The sequence below is a fragment of the Pholcus phalangioides genome, unplaced genomic scaffold (assembly GCF_987345545.1).
Source record: "Pholcus phalangioides strain wild (caught in Gottingen) unplaced genomic scaffold, Ppha-v1.0 ptg000003l_1, whole genome shotgun sequence".
In the NCBI taxonomy this organism is placed as follows: Eukaryota; Metazoa; Arthropoda; class Arachnida; order Araneae; family Pholcidae; genus Pholcus; species Pholcus phalangioides.
The window spans coordinates 38,742,159-38,757,290 of NW_028301596.1; the positions used below are offsets into that span (position 1 = coordinate 38,742,159).

Here is a 15,132-nt window from a genome sequence, read left to right on the forward strand (position 1 = left end):
CTGCTTCTACATTACAATGGGCGCCAAAATGCCGGCTTGCCCCACGTGAAAAAATATCTAGTTGCGGCTCTGCTTGGAGTAGTAGTAATAACTCATAGTCATGTGAGCACTACAAGAAACCTAATAACAGTAAATCGAATGAGCTAACGAACAAATTAGCTATAAATGAACCGGGACATATGGTTTGAAATAAAAATTACAGCATTTTTCTTATGATCAAGACCACATCATTCACTTTTGTTCAAGTCACAACCGTCTAAGTCAGTGCTTCTTTTGTTATGGCCGTCTATATTTACATTTTGAATTTGAACATGGTAAATGCTTTGATGCACTTGGTCAGTGTTTCCTACTCACTTTGAAAGTGACCGAATGACAAAATGGTGGTAAAGTTCTTCCGCAAAGTTCTATCCTCCAACTTGCTTGGGAGTCATGTCAGGAAACTTTGCGTTGATCAGAAATTGCTAGTGCTCGGGATAGAGAGCAGCTGCGATGAAACCGGCGCCGCTATTGTGGACAGTTGCGGGAACGTGCTGGGAGAAGGTCTCAGTTCCCAGATGCAAGTTCATCTCGAGTGAGTACAATCAAAGATCCGATCATCGGTTAATGTGCCGAGTCTCCCGAATTTCTTCCATAGGTTTTGTGAAAAATTCTCATTTACTACTATATAATGTAGGCTGGCCATATTTCCTCGAGAAAAATACGGGAATTCGTTATCCCAGGTATGGGTAACTGCCTCTAATAATGATGCCAAAACTGCCAATTTTATGTTTGAAATCACTAAAACATTTCTGAAATTGGGGGAAATAAAGTGCCACTCCAAATCGCAGTGTATTTAAATGTAATTCATAAAAATAACGTCAAACATGACAAAATGTCTGAGAATATGCACAATAATAAACATGTATATTCGTATTTTTAGTCATAAAAATAATTTTAATCTTTGATTTCAGTAGTGAATAGAAATTCAAATAAGCCTCGTTTAAAATGTACACTTTTTAAAAAAAAAGCAGAACGGCAAAAATTACTTGAAAATTTGGGAATGTTTCGAGAAATACAGATTATGCTCATTCTATCTATATACAGTAAACCTCCTTCCCCTGTCTTCTTTGGCGAAATAATCTTTTATGGCGAAATAATTTCCTTTGATAAAAGTATTCAGTTCAAATCCTCTGAATAAAGATTACCCCTTCTTTTACAGATTTTTTTGCAAGCATCCTGCTGATGCCTGCAGACATCGAGTGGGTAAAGATATCGACATGATGCTCACAAAAGAGTTGTTTTACTGTATTTAACGCTATGGCAAAAAAACATGCTACTCCTGCTTTTGCAGACATTGGTAGGATGTGTTCACAAACGTCTTTTTACTGTATTTACCACTATGGGAAAAAATCTGCACTGCTCCTACTTTTAAAAATGAAATCCCAAAGACACTGCGAGTTCGGCCTCTCTACAGTTGAATGATCTCTGTAGGTAGTCTATTGAATGAAGAGTAACATAAACATATGAATATATGAATAATGTATGAATAGGAAAACATGTAGAATTTATCACTTGTACTGGGACGATTGTTTTAATTAGCATAGACTGTTAATGTTTGTCATTAGTTTCTAATTTCTTTCATGTATACTTACAGTTATGGTGGTGTAATACCTCACATAGCCAGTTATTTACACCAAGAGAATATCGATAATGTCATAAATGAAGCGGTTCACAAAAGTGGTATAGATGTCTCTGTAAGTGAGAAAAACTATTGATATTTTAATTCTACATCGTTCAAATTTATTTGGTTGTTTCTCACTCAGTTCTGAAATATTCATCACTACTTAAATGCAACTTATGGTTGGGGGAGCTGTAACAACTCAAGAGAGGGGGAGGGCTCACAAAAATAAGATTTAGTTTAAATTTTCTAGAATTTACCTGGTAGTGACAAAAAAAAAAAAAAAAACACTTGGCCCGGGGGTCCATGATGCTCTCAAGACGGCCCTGCTTCAGGATAATCTATTTTAGCTCAGGACTATATGTTTTCTCAGAGCCATTCAGATTAAAAGCATTCTTGTGTCTGAAGTATAAAATTAGTCTTATAATAATGCTACTAATTCAAATGCGTTAATTATTCGTCATTACTTCACAGGAAATCAGTGCTTTTGCAGCAACCGTGAAACCAGGGCTCAAAGCATCGCTTAAGATTGGCATGGAACGGGGAAAGAATCTTGCCATGAAGTATTCCAAACCATTCATTCCTGTTCATCATATGGAAGCTCATTCGTTAACCGTTAGGATGAACCAGGAGTGAGTTATTTATTCACTGTGAAAGTAATTTTATGTGCCGAAATCTAATTAGGTATCACATTTAAAACTATCAGATTTACTTTGCTGAGGGGTAGAAAGCTTGATATTTTTTTAGGAGAGACCAGACATCTTCAACCTGTTTCCCGCGAGCACCACGGTGCTCCCTTTAGCACCCAGAGTGCTCAATGCTCTTGTCCGAATTCATGCTCAGAAGCACTTGATCAATGTCTCAATTAAATACCTTGTAAAAATTGCATTCAAGGATTGAAATCATCCTGATTTTTCATGCATACATATGTTAAAAACTTGCCGTAAGGGCAGTGCTGGTAACTCATGGGAAATATTGCCCAAAATTAGTCCACGTGGAAAATTTCTGAGAATTTGTGAAAAATTTTGATAGTTCGTTGAACAAAAAAAAAATTTTGAAAAAAATATATACATAAATACAGTGCAATACTTTTCTAGTTTTCTTGATAACATATTTCCATCAATAGATGGCAGCACAATTTTCAGAATGTGTGGGAAATATTTAGCCAAAAAGGAAATTTTGCTTAATGAGGTTACCATCACTGCATTAGCGTGCTCTTCTTTTGATGAAGGGATACAGGGCAGTGCTTGTGACTACGAAAAGGTTAAAGACCTCTGGGTTAGACCCTGATAGCTATGTTTTCATTCCCCCATGGGTGAATGTTTCAAGCGTTTGCACTGTGTGATTAACTTGTTTATCAAATCAGAAATGTGCATCATTTACTTTAATTTACAGAACTATTTATTTTGTTTCAGTGTAGAGTTCCCATTCCTTGTATTATTAGCATCTGGAGGTCATTGCCAGCTGGCCGTTGTGAAGGATGTTGAAACATTTCTTCTGCTCGGTACATCGCTGAATAATTCACCTGGGGAAGTCCTTGATAAAGTGCAGTAATTTTACTTTTCTTTGAATGATCAGTGAATAATGAAAGAAGGAAAAATTTGCAGTTTTCATATGTTTCTGATTGCTATTATGTGAATAAGATTCAAAATATTGCAAATATGAGGTTGTGTCTGTAATTAACGGTAAAACTTGTTTACATTAGTTCATAATAATAATGGAGATTCTGTTTGATAAGCACACATCATACGCCGAATGAACGATGTGCTAGCTGAATGAATTATAGCATGACGAGAAATCTTATTTGTTTATTTTTTTTTTTCAAATAGCACGGTGTGAGATCTGTCAGATATCCCCAAGATAGTTTTGAGGATGAAAATTATATTGTACGCAGTTATTGAGTAACAGCGATGTGATTTCCAATGAGTATGTTATGACAACATAATGTGCTGCTGCAGTGACTCAAAATTAGGCAGAGTTGTTACAGTGTTACAGTCTGTGTTGCTTTATGTGCTCACATCTCAGGGACTCTGGGTTTCTGATAACCAAATGATAAGTATATCCAAAAAGTCCTGTTTACAAGTATGGTGACCATAAATCTTGTTTGGTCGAACAGGACTTATGGTAAATGGGTATCAGCAAAATATGACAACTGTGTTTTTCTTTCTCACATAATTGATTGCAAAATGTTCAATTGTTTCATTTCGTTTTATGCTATTTTAAATCAGGACTTTTTTTTAGACAAAATCCTACATTTTTGTTATTTAGCCATTGCCAAGTGTTAGAATGGAACTGTCGAATGCATATCATGAATTACAATATTTTTTCAAATGTTTCATAGATTCCATGAGAAAGTCTCCCAGGAAAAAGAAATTTGAATCTAGTCGAATGAAAGAAACTGATCACGAACTGAAGGGAAAGGAATGTTTTTGTCAAACTTTTTTTTTGCCTTCATTATAGGAAGGACATCGCAAAAGCAGCTCCACATGTACATGGATGCAGCGAATGCTGCAGACTTATTACAACATGGGGTTGGAAAATATTTGTCTACAAAGGAGGTGGGAGAGATTGCCTTCTAGCCTCCTATACAGTCTTGCAGCCTGATAACAATAACTTGCAGGAAAAAAATAAATTTGGTTAAACCTTAGCTAAGAATTCGCAAAAAAAAACTTTTGACGGGGAAAAGAAATTGATCATATCATATTAAGTCCCAATAATTATAACTGAATTTTTTTCTCATTTCATGATATTGGCTCTTTCTGTTCTTTGCAAAAGTGATAACAGTACCCATATGATAATATTATCCGTAATTCTAATAAGCGGCACAGACTGTATCAAGTAATACCACGAGGTAGAGGTTAGATACCATGGTTTCCAAATACACTGAAAATCGCTACAATGATAAACCCCTTTACAATGATATTTTTTAAAGTTTTGTTTGAAAATGCCTGTAATTCAGGGCTTGACAAATCACAAAATAATCTAGGTGCCAAAAATTTTTAGGAGCCAGAAATTTTTTTTGAAGAAAAACAGGTTCAAAATAATATTTCTTTAAACTTTTCCAGGACATTTTAGCTGCCCCCTTCCATGTTGATAGATACACTGATGTGAATTCCAAAAATTTTGTGTTGTCTTGACTGACCCCGATTTAGTAACCACATATAGAAAATTTTAGGTGCCGATCATAATTTTTTATTTGCCGTGGCACCTGGGATTTGACCAGCCCTGCTATATTTTAACTGCTGCCTCTCGATATAACAGTAATCCCTCTACAATCATATTTTCTCTTGGTCCGCAAGATATTAGATCGAGGTTTCACTGTGGTTTAAAATTTTTCAGGAAAAAAAGATTGGCTACACCATAGTTAATTTTTTAAAAATTAATGGCATTGGGTTTCCCCCCACTTGCTTGGCAAGCCCTAACAATTCCATTTAACCATGACTGTTTCAGCGAAGGTACGCAGCCCAAAAATGTTTGTGCTTCTTTTCAAGTTCCATAAAAAATGTACGATTAAATGCAAACGAATAGGAAAATAAAACATTGAAGTAAAAAGGGGAAAAAGTACAGAGAAAAATCTACAATGCTCTTGAAGGTGCGAGTCCCTCTATTTGACTCAGAGCACTGTGCCACATTGGCTCATCCGCTATGACACCACTGCATTTAACAATGATCAAGAATTGATCATAAATGCAAGATTATTGCCAGATATATCCCAGGTTCATGAGAGACACCTCCCCCTCCCCCCATGATTATAACTACCATATTTTCCTGTGTATATAATCTACTTTTTGTATACATTAAAAAAACTTTTCAATTTCTTAGTGTGGATTATATATACCCCTACATCTTTTCTTTGACTTTTCAAGTAAGGGTTGAATAGAAATAAATATTTTGACAATCAATTTGTTAATCAGGATTTAGAGATTATGTGTCGATGTGAGTAGAAAAATTGACATTTTCTCTACAAAAATGTGTTTAACAACCGATTTATCCTTGGAACTTTGTAATTGTTGAATGAAATTTTCACATGCTGATTATACGCCACTGTAGACGATGATAATTTTCCTCCAAATCAGCTACATTATTGACAGGAAATTATGGTAATTGCAATCAAAAGCAATATTTGCAAGCTTGTAGGATGTCCCAGTGGCTCCCATGATGCCAAAGATGACTTTGTGTATGGGTGGGGGTAGGTCTTTTCTTCCATTCTTCTAAATGCATCTTTTCTAAGCTGTTTGGAAGAATTGGAATATATACAATTTAAAAAAAATTAATTTTTTTTTCCAGATTGCAAGGAGGTTAAAATTGATCAATCTGGAAGAATGCAGCAAAATGAGCGGTGGACACGCAATAGATCATATGGCAAAAGGCGGAAATCCCCTGGCATATGAAGTCCCTCATGCCATGCTCATGCAAAGAGACTGTAATTTTTCTTTTGCGGGATATGGTTCATATGCTATCAAGACTATTGAGGATGAAGAAGGTTTAAATGGTGAGTTGTGATATGTTGATTAGTTATGAATAATTATGATAGTTGTTCAGTGAAGAATGATACTTTTTTTAAAATTATTTAGAATTGTCTTGATCATCCAAACAGTAATTACATAATACCATTATTCACGTGACATCAACAAAAGTTGACACCACTTTCATTTCATCTCAATTACCATGGATGCTATTTACAATGAACAATATGATCTCAAATAAGCCACCCTTTGTTTTCGCCAGATTAAAACAGCAACGGAAGTATTGAATGTTTAAAAATGCTTAGAGCAGCGATTCTCAACCGGTGCTCCGCAGAGCCCTTGGGGCTTCATATGCACTTCCCAGGGACTCCGCAGCAGCTCGAGGAAATTAAAATAAATCAGTAAATTTGATTAATAAACAAAAAAGACGTCTGAAGGTTAAAAGAAAAGACGTCATATAAGTTATATACTAAAAAGGACCCCTCGATCCAAACGGGGCTCCGTCATGCAATGGATTATACATTGGAAAGGGCTCCACGAGTCAGAATATGTTGAGAATTGCTTGCTTAGAGTAATGACCATACACTGTCCTGTTGTCCTGTGCAATAACTTTCATTGTTACATATAAAGGTTTTTTTCTCTTCTTCCAGGGGTGCTTGCAGATGGTGTGATTCCTGGTGTGAAAGATTTCTGTGCTTCCATTTTGCGTGCCTTTTCAATACACTTGATGCACAGGGTCCATAGAGCACTAGTTTATTGTGACAATAATGGATTGATGCCAGCAGACAAAAGGACATTGGTATTTTCAGGTGGTGTTGCATGTAATGCATACATGAGAAAGGCATTAGCTGAGATGTGTAATTCACTGAACTGCAGATTCCTTTGTCCACCTCCTAAACTCTGCACGGATAATGGCATTATGGTGGCATGGTAATTTTTTTTCATATATATATTCAAAGTAACATAATTGGGAACCACTGCTGTAGTGCAATCACACACATATAGCATTCAATGTTAAAATCACACATATCAAGTTTACAGAAGAGTAGATGTGACTTTGCCTAATAATATTAAAAAATCGTCAACCAATAAGGCAAATACCAGGAAATACTAAAAATTCCTAATGCATTTCAACACACTATGGGTGTCATCTTCAGAGGATAATAGTATCACGCTGCCCGTGTTTCCCACTCGGTAAAGATTTACACGCAGGCGCTTTCCTTCATTCTTTCCAAGATGTTTGACTTAAACAAATATATTGTTTTTTTCTTTCTGCTGAGCAACCGAGATTGAAGATTTGGTACTCAATCCAAGTGAGAAACTCGGTCAGCGTGATGCTCTTATCCTCTGAAGACGACACCCACAGCGTGTTGAAATGCATTAGGAATTATTTAGTATTTCCTGGTATTTGCCTTATTCGTTGACAATTTTTTGAATATCAAGTTTAATTCAATTTCAGCAACTTCTTCTTAGTTCAAGTTTCTTGTGTTTTTTTTCAAATAATGCATGTATTATCGGGTCTGAAGGGTTGTTAAAGATGACCAGCATAATAAACAGAAGTGAAACAATGCAGGTATACCCAAATTATGGTGAGAAGGGCTTCTCTTTCTATGATCAAGATAGACAACTTCAAGTGTCCCCACTTGATGCTGTAGCTGTTAGAAAAATGGAAAACTGATAGACAAAAGTTCTAAGAAAAAAGATAAGGATAGCCATGCAATTTGTCTGTCAAAAATTTATTTTGTAGTAAAGTTTGCATGTTTCTGATTGAGTCAATGAAAGTTTAGATTTAGCCCCTCAATTTTAAGTGAGATTCTTATGCTTAATTGACTGACTACTATCGGAATGGCATTTACTTTGTTTTTGAAATTCTATATTGGTTATTAATAGAAGCTGTTATTAGTTGATTTCAACTTTTCTTGAAATACTGGATATATTGTTAAGCACAAAAAAAAAAAAAAAAAAAAAAAAAAATTATGCAATATTATACTTAGAAAAAAGAAATCTGCTTTATAGTCTTCTTTCTTCTTAAGGAATGGTATGGAAAAATTGAAGCAAGGTACTGGGCTTTGTTATGATTATGACAAAATACTATTGGAATCAAAGTGAGTATGTTTCATAATACAAAAATGATTGGATAGAAACCTTATTAATCATGGGATAGAACTATTATATCCCTCTTTATTATATTAAATTAAGAAAATATCCTTTTATACACCATTAGGCTACAGTCAGGATATTCGACCAATACTTTTCAAAGTAGTGGTGGTCGTCAGCAGAATATGCTTTTCTAATTTTGAGGTGTGAGTGCAAGCAGAACTCCTCTCATCTAAAAGTATCTCTCCACAGAGAACAGGCAAAGCCCATAACACTATAAATTCACAAACCTGCCACTTCCATTACAAATTTTCTGGAGAAATGTTCACGAGGTGCATCTGCAATTTAATAGCAGCAGTTACATCATAATGGAAAGCTGAACTATGCTCCCTCAGTATCATTGTGGATTATTATTGGATTGTATCCACAGTATAGTAGATTTCTACTGGGTTTGCATGTTTGGTGAAATGTTTTTATAAGCAACTGAATCTTAAATTTTATGATGTTTAGTTTGTGAATGCTAAATTGTGTTTGAAAAAATATCCTTCAAAGTAAATACTTGTGGTTGAGGAAATTGAAATCCTAAAAATTTGAACCATTAATATCAGCTCTGAATAAAATTCTAAAAAAATTGAGTTTTTAGAATTAGCTGTTATACAATGCTTCCAATAGGCTCTGTCATGGCCGTATTCACAGACACAGTTTAAACTACAATCACAGGTGAAAGGATTGGAGATCGACACGGATTGGTTAAATTCAGGATTTTTACCAATCCATGTCAATCACTGATTTTTTAACCTGTCATTGTAGTTTAAACTATGTCTGTGAATACGGCAGTCAGTTTGTTCTTTTTTTTCCATATTAAATTATAATGATGCCAGTATAAAGTAATAAAACTAGTTCTACCGACTAAGTGAAAAGTTATTTGCATAGCTATCAATATTTTACTGTTCTTTTTGCAGTGCACCTTTAGGGATTGATATTACGGCACATGTTCAAAAAGCATCAATAAAAGTGAAATTGCCTAAGATGGAATGTTTATATGCAGCAAGTCAGTGAGATTTTTCAACTTCATGTACAGGACATTTTCGCTACAGATTTATTTAAATTTGTAAAAGAAGTTATTGAATATTTATTTGTGTTACTTTGCGTTTTGCTCCAAACTTTACAGTGAATTTATAAATCTTAGTTGGCCACCTTGCCTATTGAGGACTGTGTATTGAATTCTATTTATGAATATTGAAGATTTAATTTGATTCCAATTGAGGGATGAAATTTTTAAATGCATTATAACAAATGAGTTGTATAAATATCTTGCTCAAATATGGTTCTCAATTGTACGTTCTCAATATCCAAATACTACAACTAGTCTATCATGGCTTTTCTGACAACTAAATTGGTGATTCAATGTCTTGCTGTTTTATATACCCGGCGCTGCCCAGGTTTTTTTCATTGAAGAACAAAAAACCATTGTAAATGAGTAAACATGTCTGAAACACATTGTTTGGGAACCACGGTAAGCAAAGTAAACATTGCAAAAGTCATTGTTGAGGCCCACGAACCATTGTAGCTCAACAGTTTTTCTGCCCAGGAAATGAACTTATAAAATAACCTATCATTCAAGTCGAACCCTGTTTAATCTATATGCATAAATTTAGCAGTAAAGATCAATCTAAAATTGTAGGTTTGTATAGAGAACATACATATAGAAATTTTTTTATATATATATATAGTGAAACCTGTGTATAACACTGTCTATATCGATAAACCAGCCTGTAATGATATTGTCTTTGGTCACAAGAGAATTCCTATCCAAGAGGAAATGCAGTAAATGATTAAACTGTCTACAACAATATTTGGTCTAGGTCCCTAACAGTATCATTCTATACAGATCAGTCATTATAGACAGGTTTTACTGTAGGCATAAGAAAAGGAACATGATTTATGATTTGACAAAGATATTCAGCACTCGAAAACAATGTAAATGAATTTTATTCACATGAACCAGTCAGATATATATACACAAAAAGGGAATGGCAGAAGACTACCTTCCTAAAGAAAAGTATGGTCTTTCAGAACTACAGCTAGAAGTATCCATATATTTCTCTTGGATCTCACTAACCTTTGCATCTTCGAAGTCGGCTGAAGCTGCAACAGATAACATTGCTTGAATATTGCGATTCTCTTCATTCAAGCCGAATACGTAACCATTTGCTTTGTCAGCTGCTTTCAGAACCCTGGTCATGCAGTCTTTACTCTATAACATGAGAAAAAAAGTAGAGTGATCTAGTATTAATGGCTGTTCTCGTATTCTCATAAGATATGTAATAACAATAGATAAAATATTTTTTTGACTGCATCAGTATTTGACTTGAAGATAATGCACTCACCTCAATGCTAAGAGCTAGGAAAGAAACAAGGCTGTAGTTCTCTATGAGATCAGCAATAGCTTGATTCAATTTCTTGTATTTAGACAGCATTGGGTCCTCCTGAAAGATTAAATATTAGATATTATTTCAATAATACACTATAAACATGGTTTAAACAACATTTACATTAAATTGAGTAGCTAAATTGCTATACATTCCAGTAGCGAATAGCCAATCACATTGCATATACATGGTTTTACATATTAATACCTAACAGAAAAACTGTGCAGTATAGTTGCTATTAATTTGGGGTCACAGAGAATTTATAATAAAAATTGGCTCTTGTGTTCACAGTATCAAATTTATTGGTCATTTGTAAAAATCTATCCCACCAACTCTCACATGCCAGTATAATTGACAATAGGAACATATTTATTACTTGAGTTGATGCATTAAAGCAGTACTATCTACATTAATCCTGTCTGGGCGATTGATGCCACACATATTTGCATATGAGTTACACGGCTCTAGTGTGAAGACTACCACTATTTAACCACACATGCACCTCTCACACATTCCTCTACAAAATTTCTAACAAATTGGTACATGCCCGAATGTGCGTGCATGCGTTGTGAACCTAATGTGAAGTTTGTTTCAGTGCAATGCTTGTTATGTGTAGTGCTGTCATCAAATTTACTAACTATGAGTGAAGTGTAATGATTGAATAATTGCACTGTTACAGGCCTGTTGCTCTCTGCAGAGAGACTGGCTTGCATTTACACCTCAAAGTTGGGAACAGCAGAGAACCAACTTCAGCCAACCACTACTGTGGCAATGGTGGGGTTCAAACTTGGGTCTAGTGTAAAGACTATACATTGAAAAATTTTAAATCATGTTTGCCTAGACGCAGGGCCATCTTGGCCAATAGCATCATAGGCCCATGGGCCAAGTAATTTTTCTGAGGCCCTCCGTAGCAAATATACACTGACTCTTGAAAATTTCAACCAAATCTCAATTTTGTGAGGACCAGCAGGCTGTGTCTGGATGGGCCCATGAGTTAAGACGGTTCTGCCTAGACGAGTGAATAATTTCTTTGGGAGTATATTGAATAATCTGCACAAGAAGATAACAGCTTACACACAGAGAAGAATTAAAAGTGAGCTATACTTACTGATAATAAACCAAGCAACTGGGAAAGATCCAGGACTTCTGTATAGTAATCAAGATTGAAATGCAGCTTCCCGTATTTCTCTATCAAGTCACACTTTGACAGCACATTGATGTGTGGAAGCTCAACTTAAAGAACGAAACACATAAATAAATTGTCATTGATATAGATAAAAAAAAAATTGAATTTCATACACCATATCATACCGTTATAAACTTGAAATAAAAAAATTTAAGTGATAAGAATTTCACAGCCTGAATTTTGAATAAAACACATGAACTTAAATTGTGTCAAACATTTTCTATGGTATTTATGTGCCAAAGCGTTGCTGGAGCATCCTTGCCTCAAGTTTGTGGACATCAAAAGTGGCTGCAACTTCCATGTGAAATTTGTTGATAAAGTTGTGTATCATGCTCTTTTAATCTTTCGAAGCAAAGTGTACTTTAATTTTTTTTATGTTCTTTACATCTATTTTCTTGTGTGGCTTTTCTTTGTTTTGTTTGTTTGTTTATTGTGAATTACTCTAAAGGCTGCCATTTCCAATAGAAACTTCTATCAAACTGAGAAACAAAGCTTGAAAACATCAGCTATTGTGAAATGTACAAAAAAAAAATCATTAAAACCAGTTCAAATTTAAAAAAAAAAAAGTGTTGATAATCGACTCTGTTTACTCTCTGATATGACATCAACTTGTAATTTTTTTCTAAAATATTTCATTTTATAAAAAAACATACAAAATTTAAAATAACTCTTATTAAATATAGATGACGATCACGAAAAGATCAACCCATGATTTCTATTCATAGACTTACTTTGCATCATAGTGGATAAAGATGTCAGCAAAACTGCGATAAATTTACCAGGATCACTGCAATAGAAAGAGTCCACCAAATGCACTGCAGTCAACGTCATGTCATTTTTTGTCAACTTGGCAAAAATATTATGAATTGACTTGTGGTGAGTATACAGCTCAACCTGAAAGTATCAAAGAAAAAAAAATCCATGAAATACATCACAGACTTATGCATTGTGTATGTATATCAATACATTTCACAAAACTGTTAAATACAGTAGAGAGAGACTCACTAATCCGGCACATATCGGATCAGGTTCATGCTGGATTGTCGAAATTGCCAGATTACAGAAAGGAAGTTGAAAAAAAAAAAACACATTCAAGTAATGTAAACTTCTGTGAATAGACATGAACAGAACCATGGGTTCACCATGGTGGTGATAAGCCCGCACATATCTAAACATCATAGATATGTACGGGTGATGTATATATATGCTCCTCCTTCCCCCCCCCCCCCCATCAGACCTTTACTCTCCGTCAATGTACAGGGCCCTATCTCTGCATGGGTAAATAGAGCATTCGCCCAGGGTCCCAAAATTTAAACAACATGAATCCATTGACTAATGAAACACTTTTGACACTTGGTCACAGGGGTTTCATATCAGTCAGTTCCTGTACACGTAGTAACATGTTTTCCTCTTTCACGCATGAAAGGAACCAGCCTGAAAACACTGGATTACTGGACGGACCTGATGAGCGCACAACCAGATTAGAGACTTCTATATAATTGAAAAATAGCTCTTTTTTTTTTTAGAAATTATGCAAACAAATTTCTAACTACTGCAAGGTGACAACATATATATTTTTAGAGTTCTTCAAAAAGTGGTTTGGGGCCCAGTATGAGCCCTTACACTAAAAATGGTGTGTGTGTGTGTATATATATATATACATACATACATTGAGTACACGTGCTTTGCCCCCCCCCCCCCCCCCGCACAGAAAAAGTTGAAATGACGGTCCTCAAAGCAGAATGTGTCAAAATCTGTGACGTACGTCGCAGAACAATTTGGAAGAATTCAAGAAAAAGTGAAAAAAAACGTAATAGTGTTTTTTTTCACTATTCCCATACATGTCATGTATTTACCGCAAAAAATCTCCAGTCAGCTGAGGGCTCGTCGCAGAGCAGTGCTAAACATTCTGCTTTGGGGGTGACGGCCCTGCCCCAGTGTATTGCTGAACCAAAAATGTTAATTTCACCCTGGCAAGATGTGTGACAGCAACTCATATTTGAATAGCAGCATTGGAAAAAAAAAAATGTCATGTTTTGATTAATAAGCTTTATTAAGGATATCCAGTGACCATAATGGCACAAAACATCAGTGTTGCATACATATTTATGTTTTGTGCCACTACGGTCACTGCATGTCCTTAATAAACTGAATTATCTATAACCTCAGCCATTGGACCAGAAGCAGATTTAATGCTTTGCTACTGTTAGACCATTCAAATTCTCTCACCCTTCTCCAATTATATTTTGAATGTTCTTGACCACCAATTAAATACCGAAATTTTTTGCCCCTCTAAACCTGCTACCTTATAGGCTACTTACTACTACTAAACCATACATGCACCTTGCCCACATTCCTCTGCAGAACTTTTAACGAAGTGTTACATGTTGGAATGTGCGTGTGTATTGTGAGCCTACATGAAGTTTGTTTTCTGTGTAATGCTTGTTATGCATAGTGCTGCCATCTGTCAAAATTTTCTATATAGATATATATCTTATCAATATAGATATAGCCTACTAATTCCCCCCCCCCCCCAACTGCATCTTCCCACGGACTGTTGATGTCAGTGTAATTCCAGTCCAAAAACCCACAATGAAGGCAATGCCATAAGACCCTGAGGTAAGCCATTAGATGTAGAAAGACTAACATCCAAGTCCCGAATGCTAGTCTTCCTATGGTCCCTGCAGTGAACTGTACGGACGGGGCGTCATGTCCTTTCTTGGACTTTGGCAAACATTGTCATGCACCCTAGGGGCGAATATATCTTACTTGAAAGAAAAAATTCCAAAACAACTATTTTGAAGTCATACAGTACCTGCCCAGGGCAATCAAATAGAAAGTAACAATCTGTATGCTTTTTTATAGCATCTAGGAGCCATCCTATATTAGACTCTAGGTACTCCATGCAGTAAACAAGTCCTCCGTTCGGTCCAAGGTGTAGTTTCTCCATCACTTCTTCCACAGTTATCAAGTCTGACACGTCGACTTTCGCTTCGTAAGGCAGGACATCATTCGCGGGATCGATGTTAATTATCGCAACTTTGCGGCCCAGAGAGCTTAGAAATTCACTCATAGCCTTGCAGTAAGTAGTCTTTCCGGAACCAGGAGGCCCGATAGCAAGTTGGCCGAAGATCATTGTACTGACGTATGCAAAAAGAGCGGGCACACGATCAGGATTCCGGGACCATTCCCATGAAATGACGGATATTCAGGAACGTAAATACGGACGGTCTTGACTCAGTTTATTTGAATATCTTCAGAATTTTTTTCACAAAAAATATTTTCATATTGCCA

The 15,132-nt window shown here is 35.6% G+C and overlaps 2 protein-coding genes across 2 annotated transcripts; one reads left to right on the forward strand and one right to left on the reverse strand.

Annotated features, from left to right (window-relative positions):
- Nucleotides 1-239: 239 nt before the first annotated feature.
- On the forward strand, nt 240-9,543 carry Tcs4 (Threonyl-carbamoyl synthesis 4). The gene is made up of 8 exons (XM_089248012.1): nt 240-571; nt 1,634-1,733; nt 2,132-2,289; nt 3,073-3,202; nt 5,945-6,149; nt 6,774-7,053; nt 8,157-8,228; nt 9,183-9,543. The coding sequence occupies exons 1-8, from the start codon at nt 378-380 to the stop codon at nt 9,277-9,279; spliced, it is 1,236 nt and encodes a 411-aa protein (XP_089104138.1). The 5' UTR covers nt 240-377; the 3' UTR covers nt 9,280-9,543.
- Nucleotides 9,544-10,194: 651 nt separating this feature from the next.
- On the reverse strand, nt 10,195-15,060 carry LOC149088512 (GPN-loop GTPase 2). The gene is made up of 5 exons (XM_089248019.1): nt 14,654-15,060; nt 12,570-12,732; nt 11,761-11,885; nt 10,611-10,709; nt 10,195-10,477 (listed from the first exon to the last, which is right to left on the reverse strand). Exons 1-5 carry the CDS (start codon nt 14,972-14,974, stop codon nt 10,265-10,267), a joined length of 921 nt encoding a protein of 306 aa, XP_089104145.1. The 5' UTR covers nt 14,975-15,060; the 3' UTR covers nt 10,195-10,264.
- Nucleotides 15,061-15,132: the final 72 nt, after the last annotated feature.

Bases quoted from the DNA above. Each gene is read 5' to 3' on its own strand.
- Tcs4 (XM_089248012.1), top strand. From the start codon at position 378: ATGGTGGTAAAGTTCTTCCGCAAAGTTCTATCCTCCAACTTGCTTGGG. The intron at 1,734-2,131 runs GTAAGTGAGAAA...ATTACTTCACAG, and splicing joins AAAGTGGTATAGATGTCTCT to GAAATCAGTGCTTTTGCAGC. The intron at 2,290-3,072 runs GTGAGTTATTTA...ATTTTGTTTCAG, and splicing joins ACCGTTAGGATGAACCAGGA to TGTAGAGTTCCCATTCCTTG.
- LOC149088512 (XM_089248019.1), bottom strand. From the start codon at position 14,974: ATGATCTTCGGCCAACTTGCTATCGGGCCTCCTGGTTCCGGAAAGACT. The intron at 11,886-12,569 runs GTAAGTCTATGA...TCGTTCTTTAAG, and splicing joins TTTATCCACTATGATGCAAA to TTGAGCTTCCACACATCAAT. The intron at 10,710-11,760 runs GTAAGTATAGCT...TTAATCTTTCAG, and splicing joins AGTTGCTTGGTTTATTATCA to GAGGACCCAATGCTGTCTAA.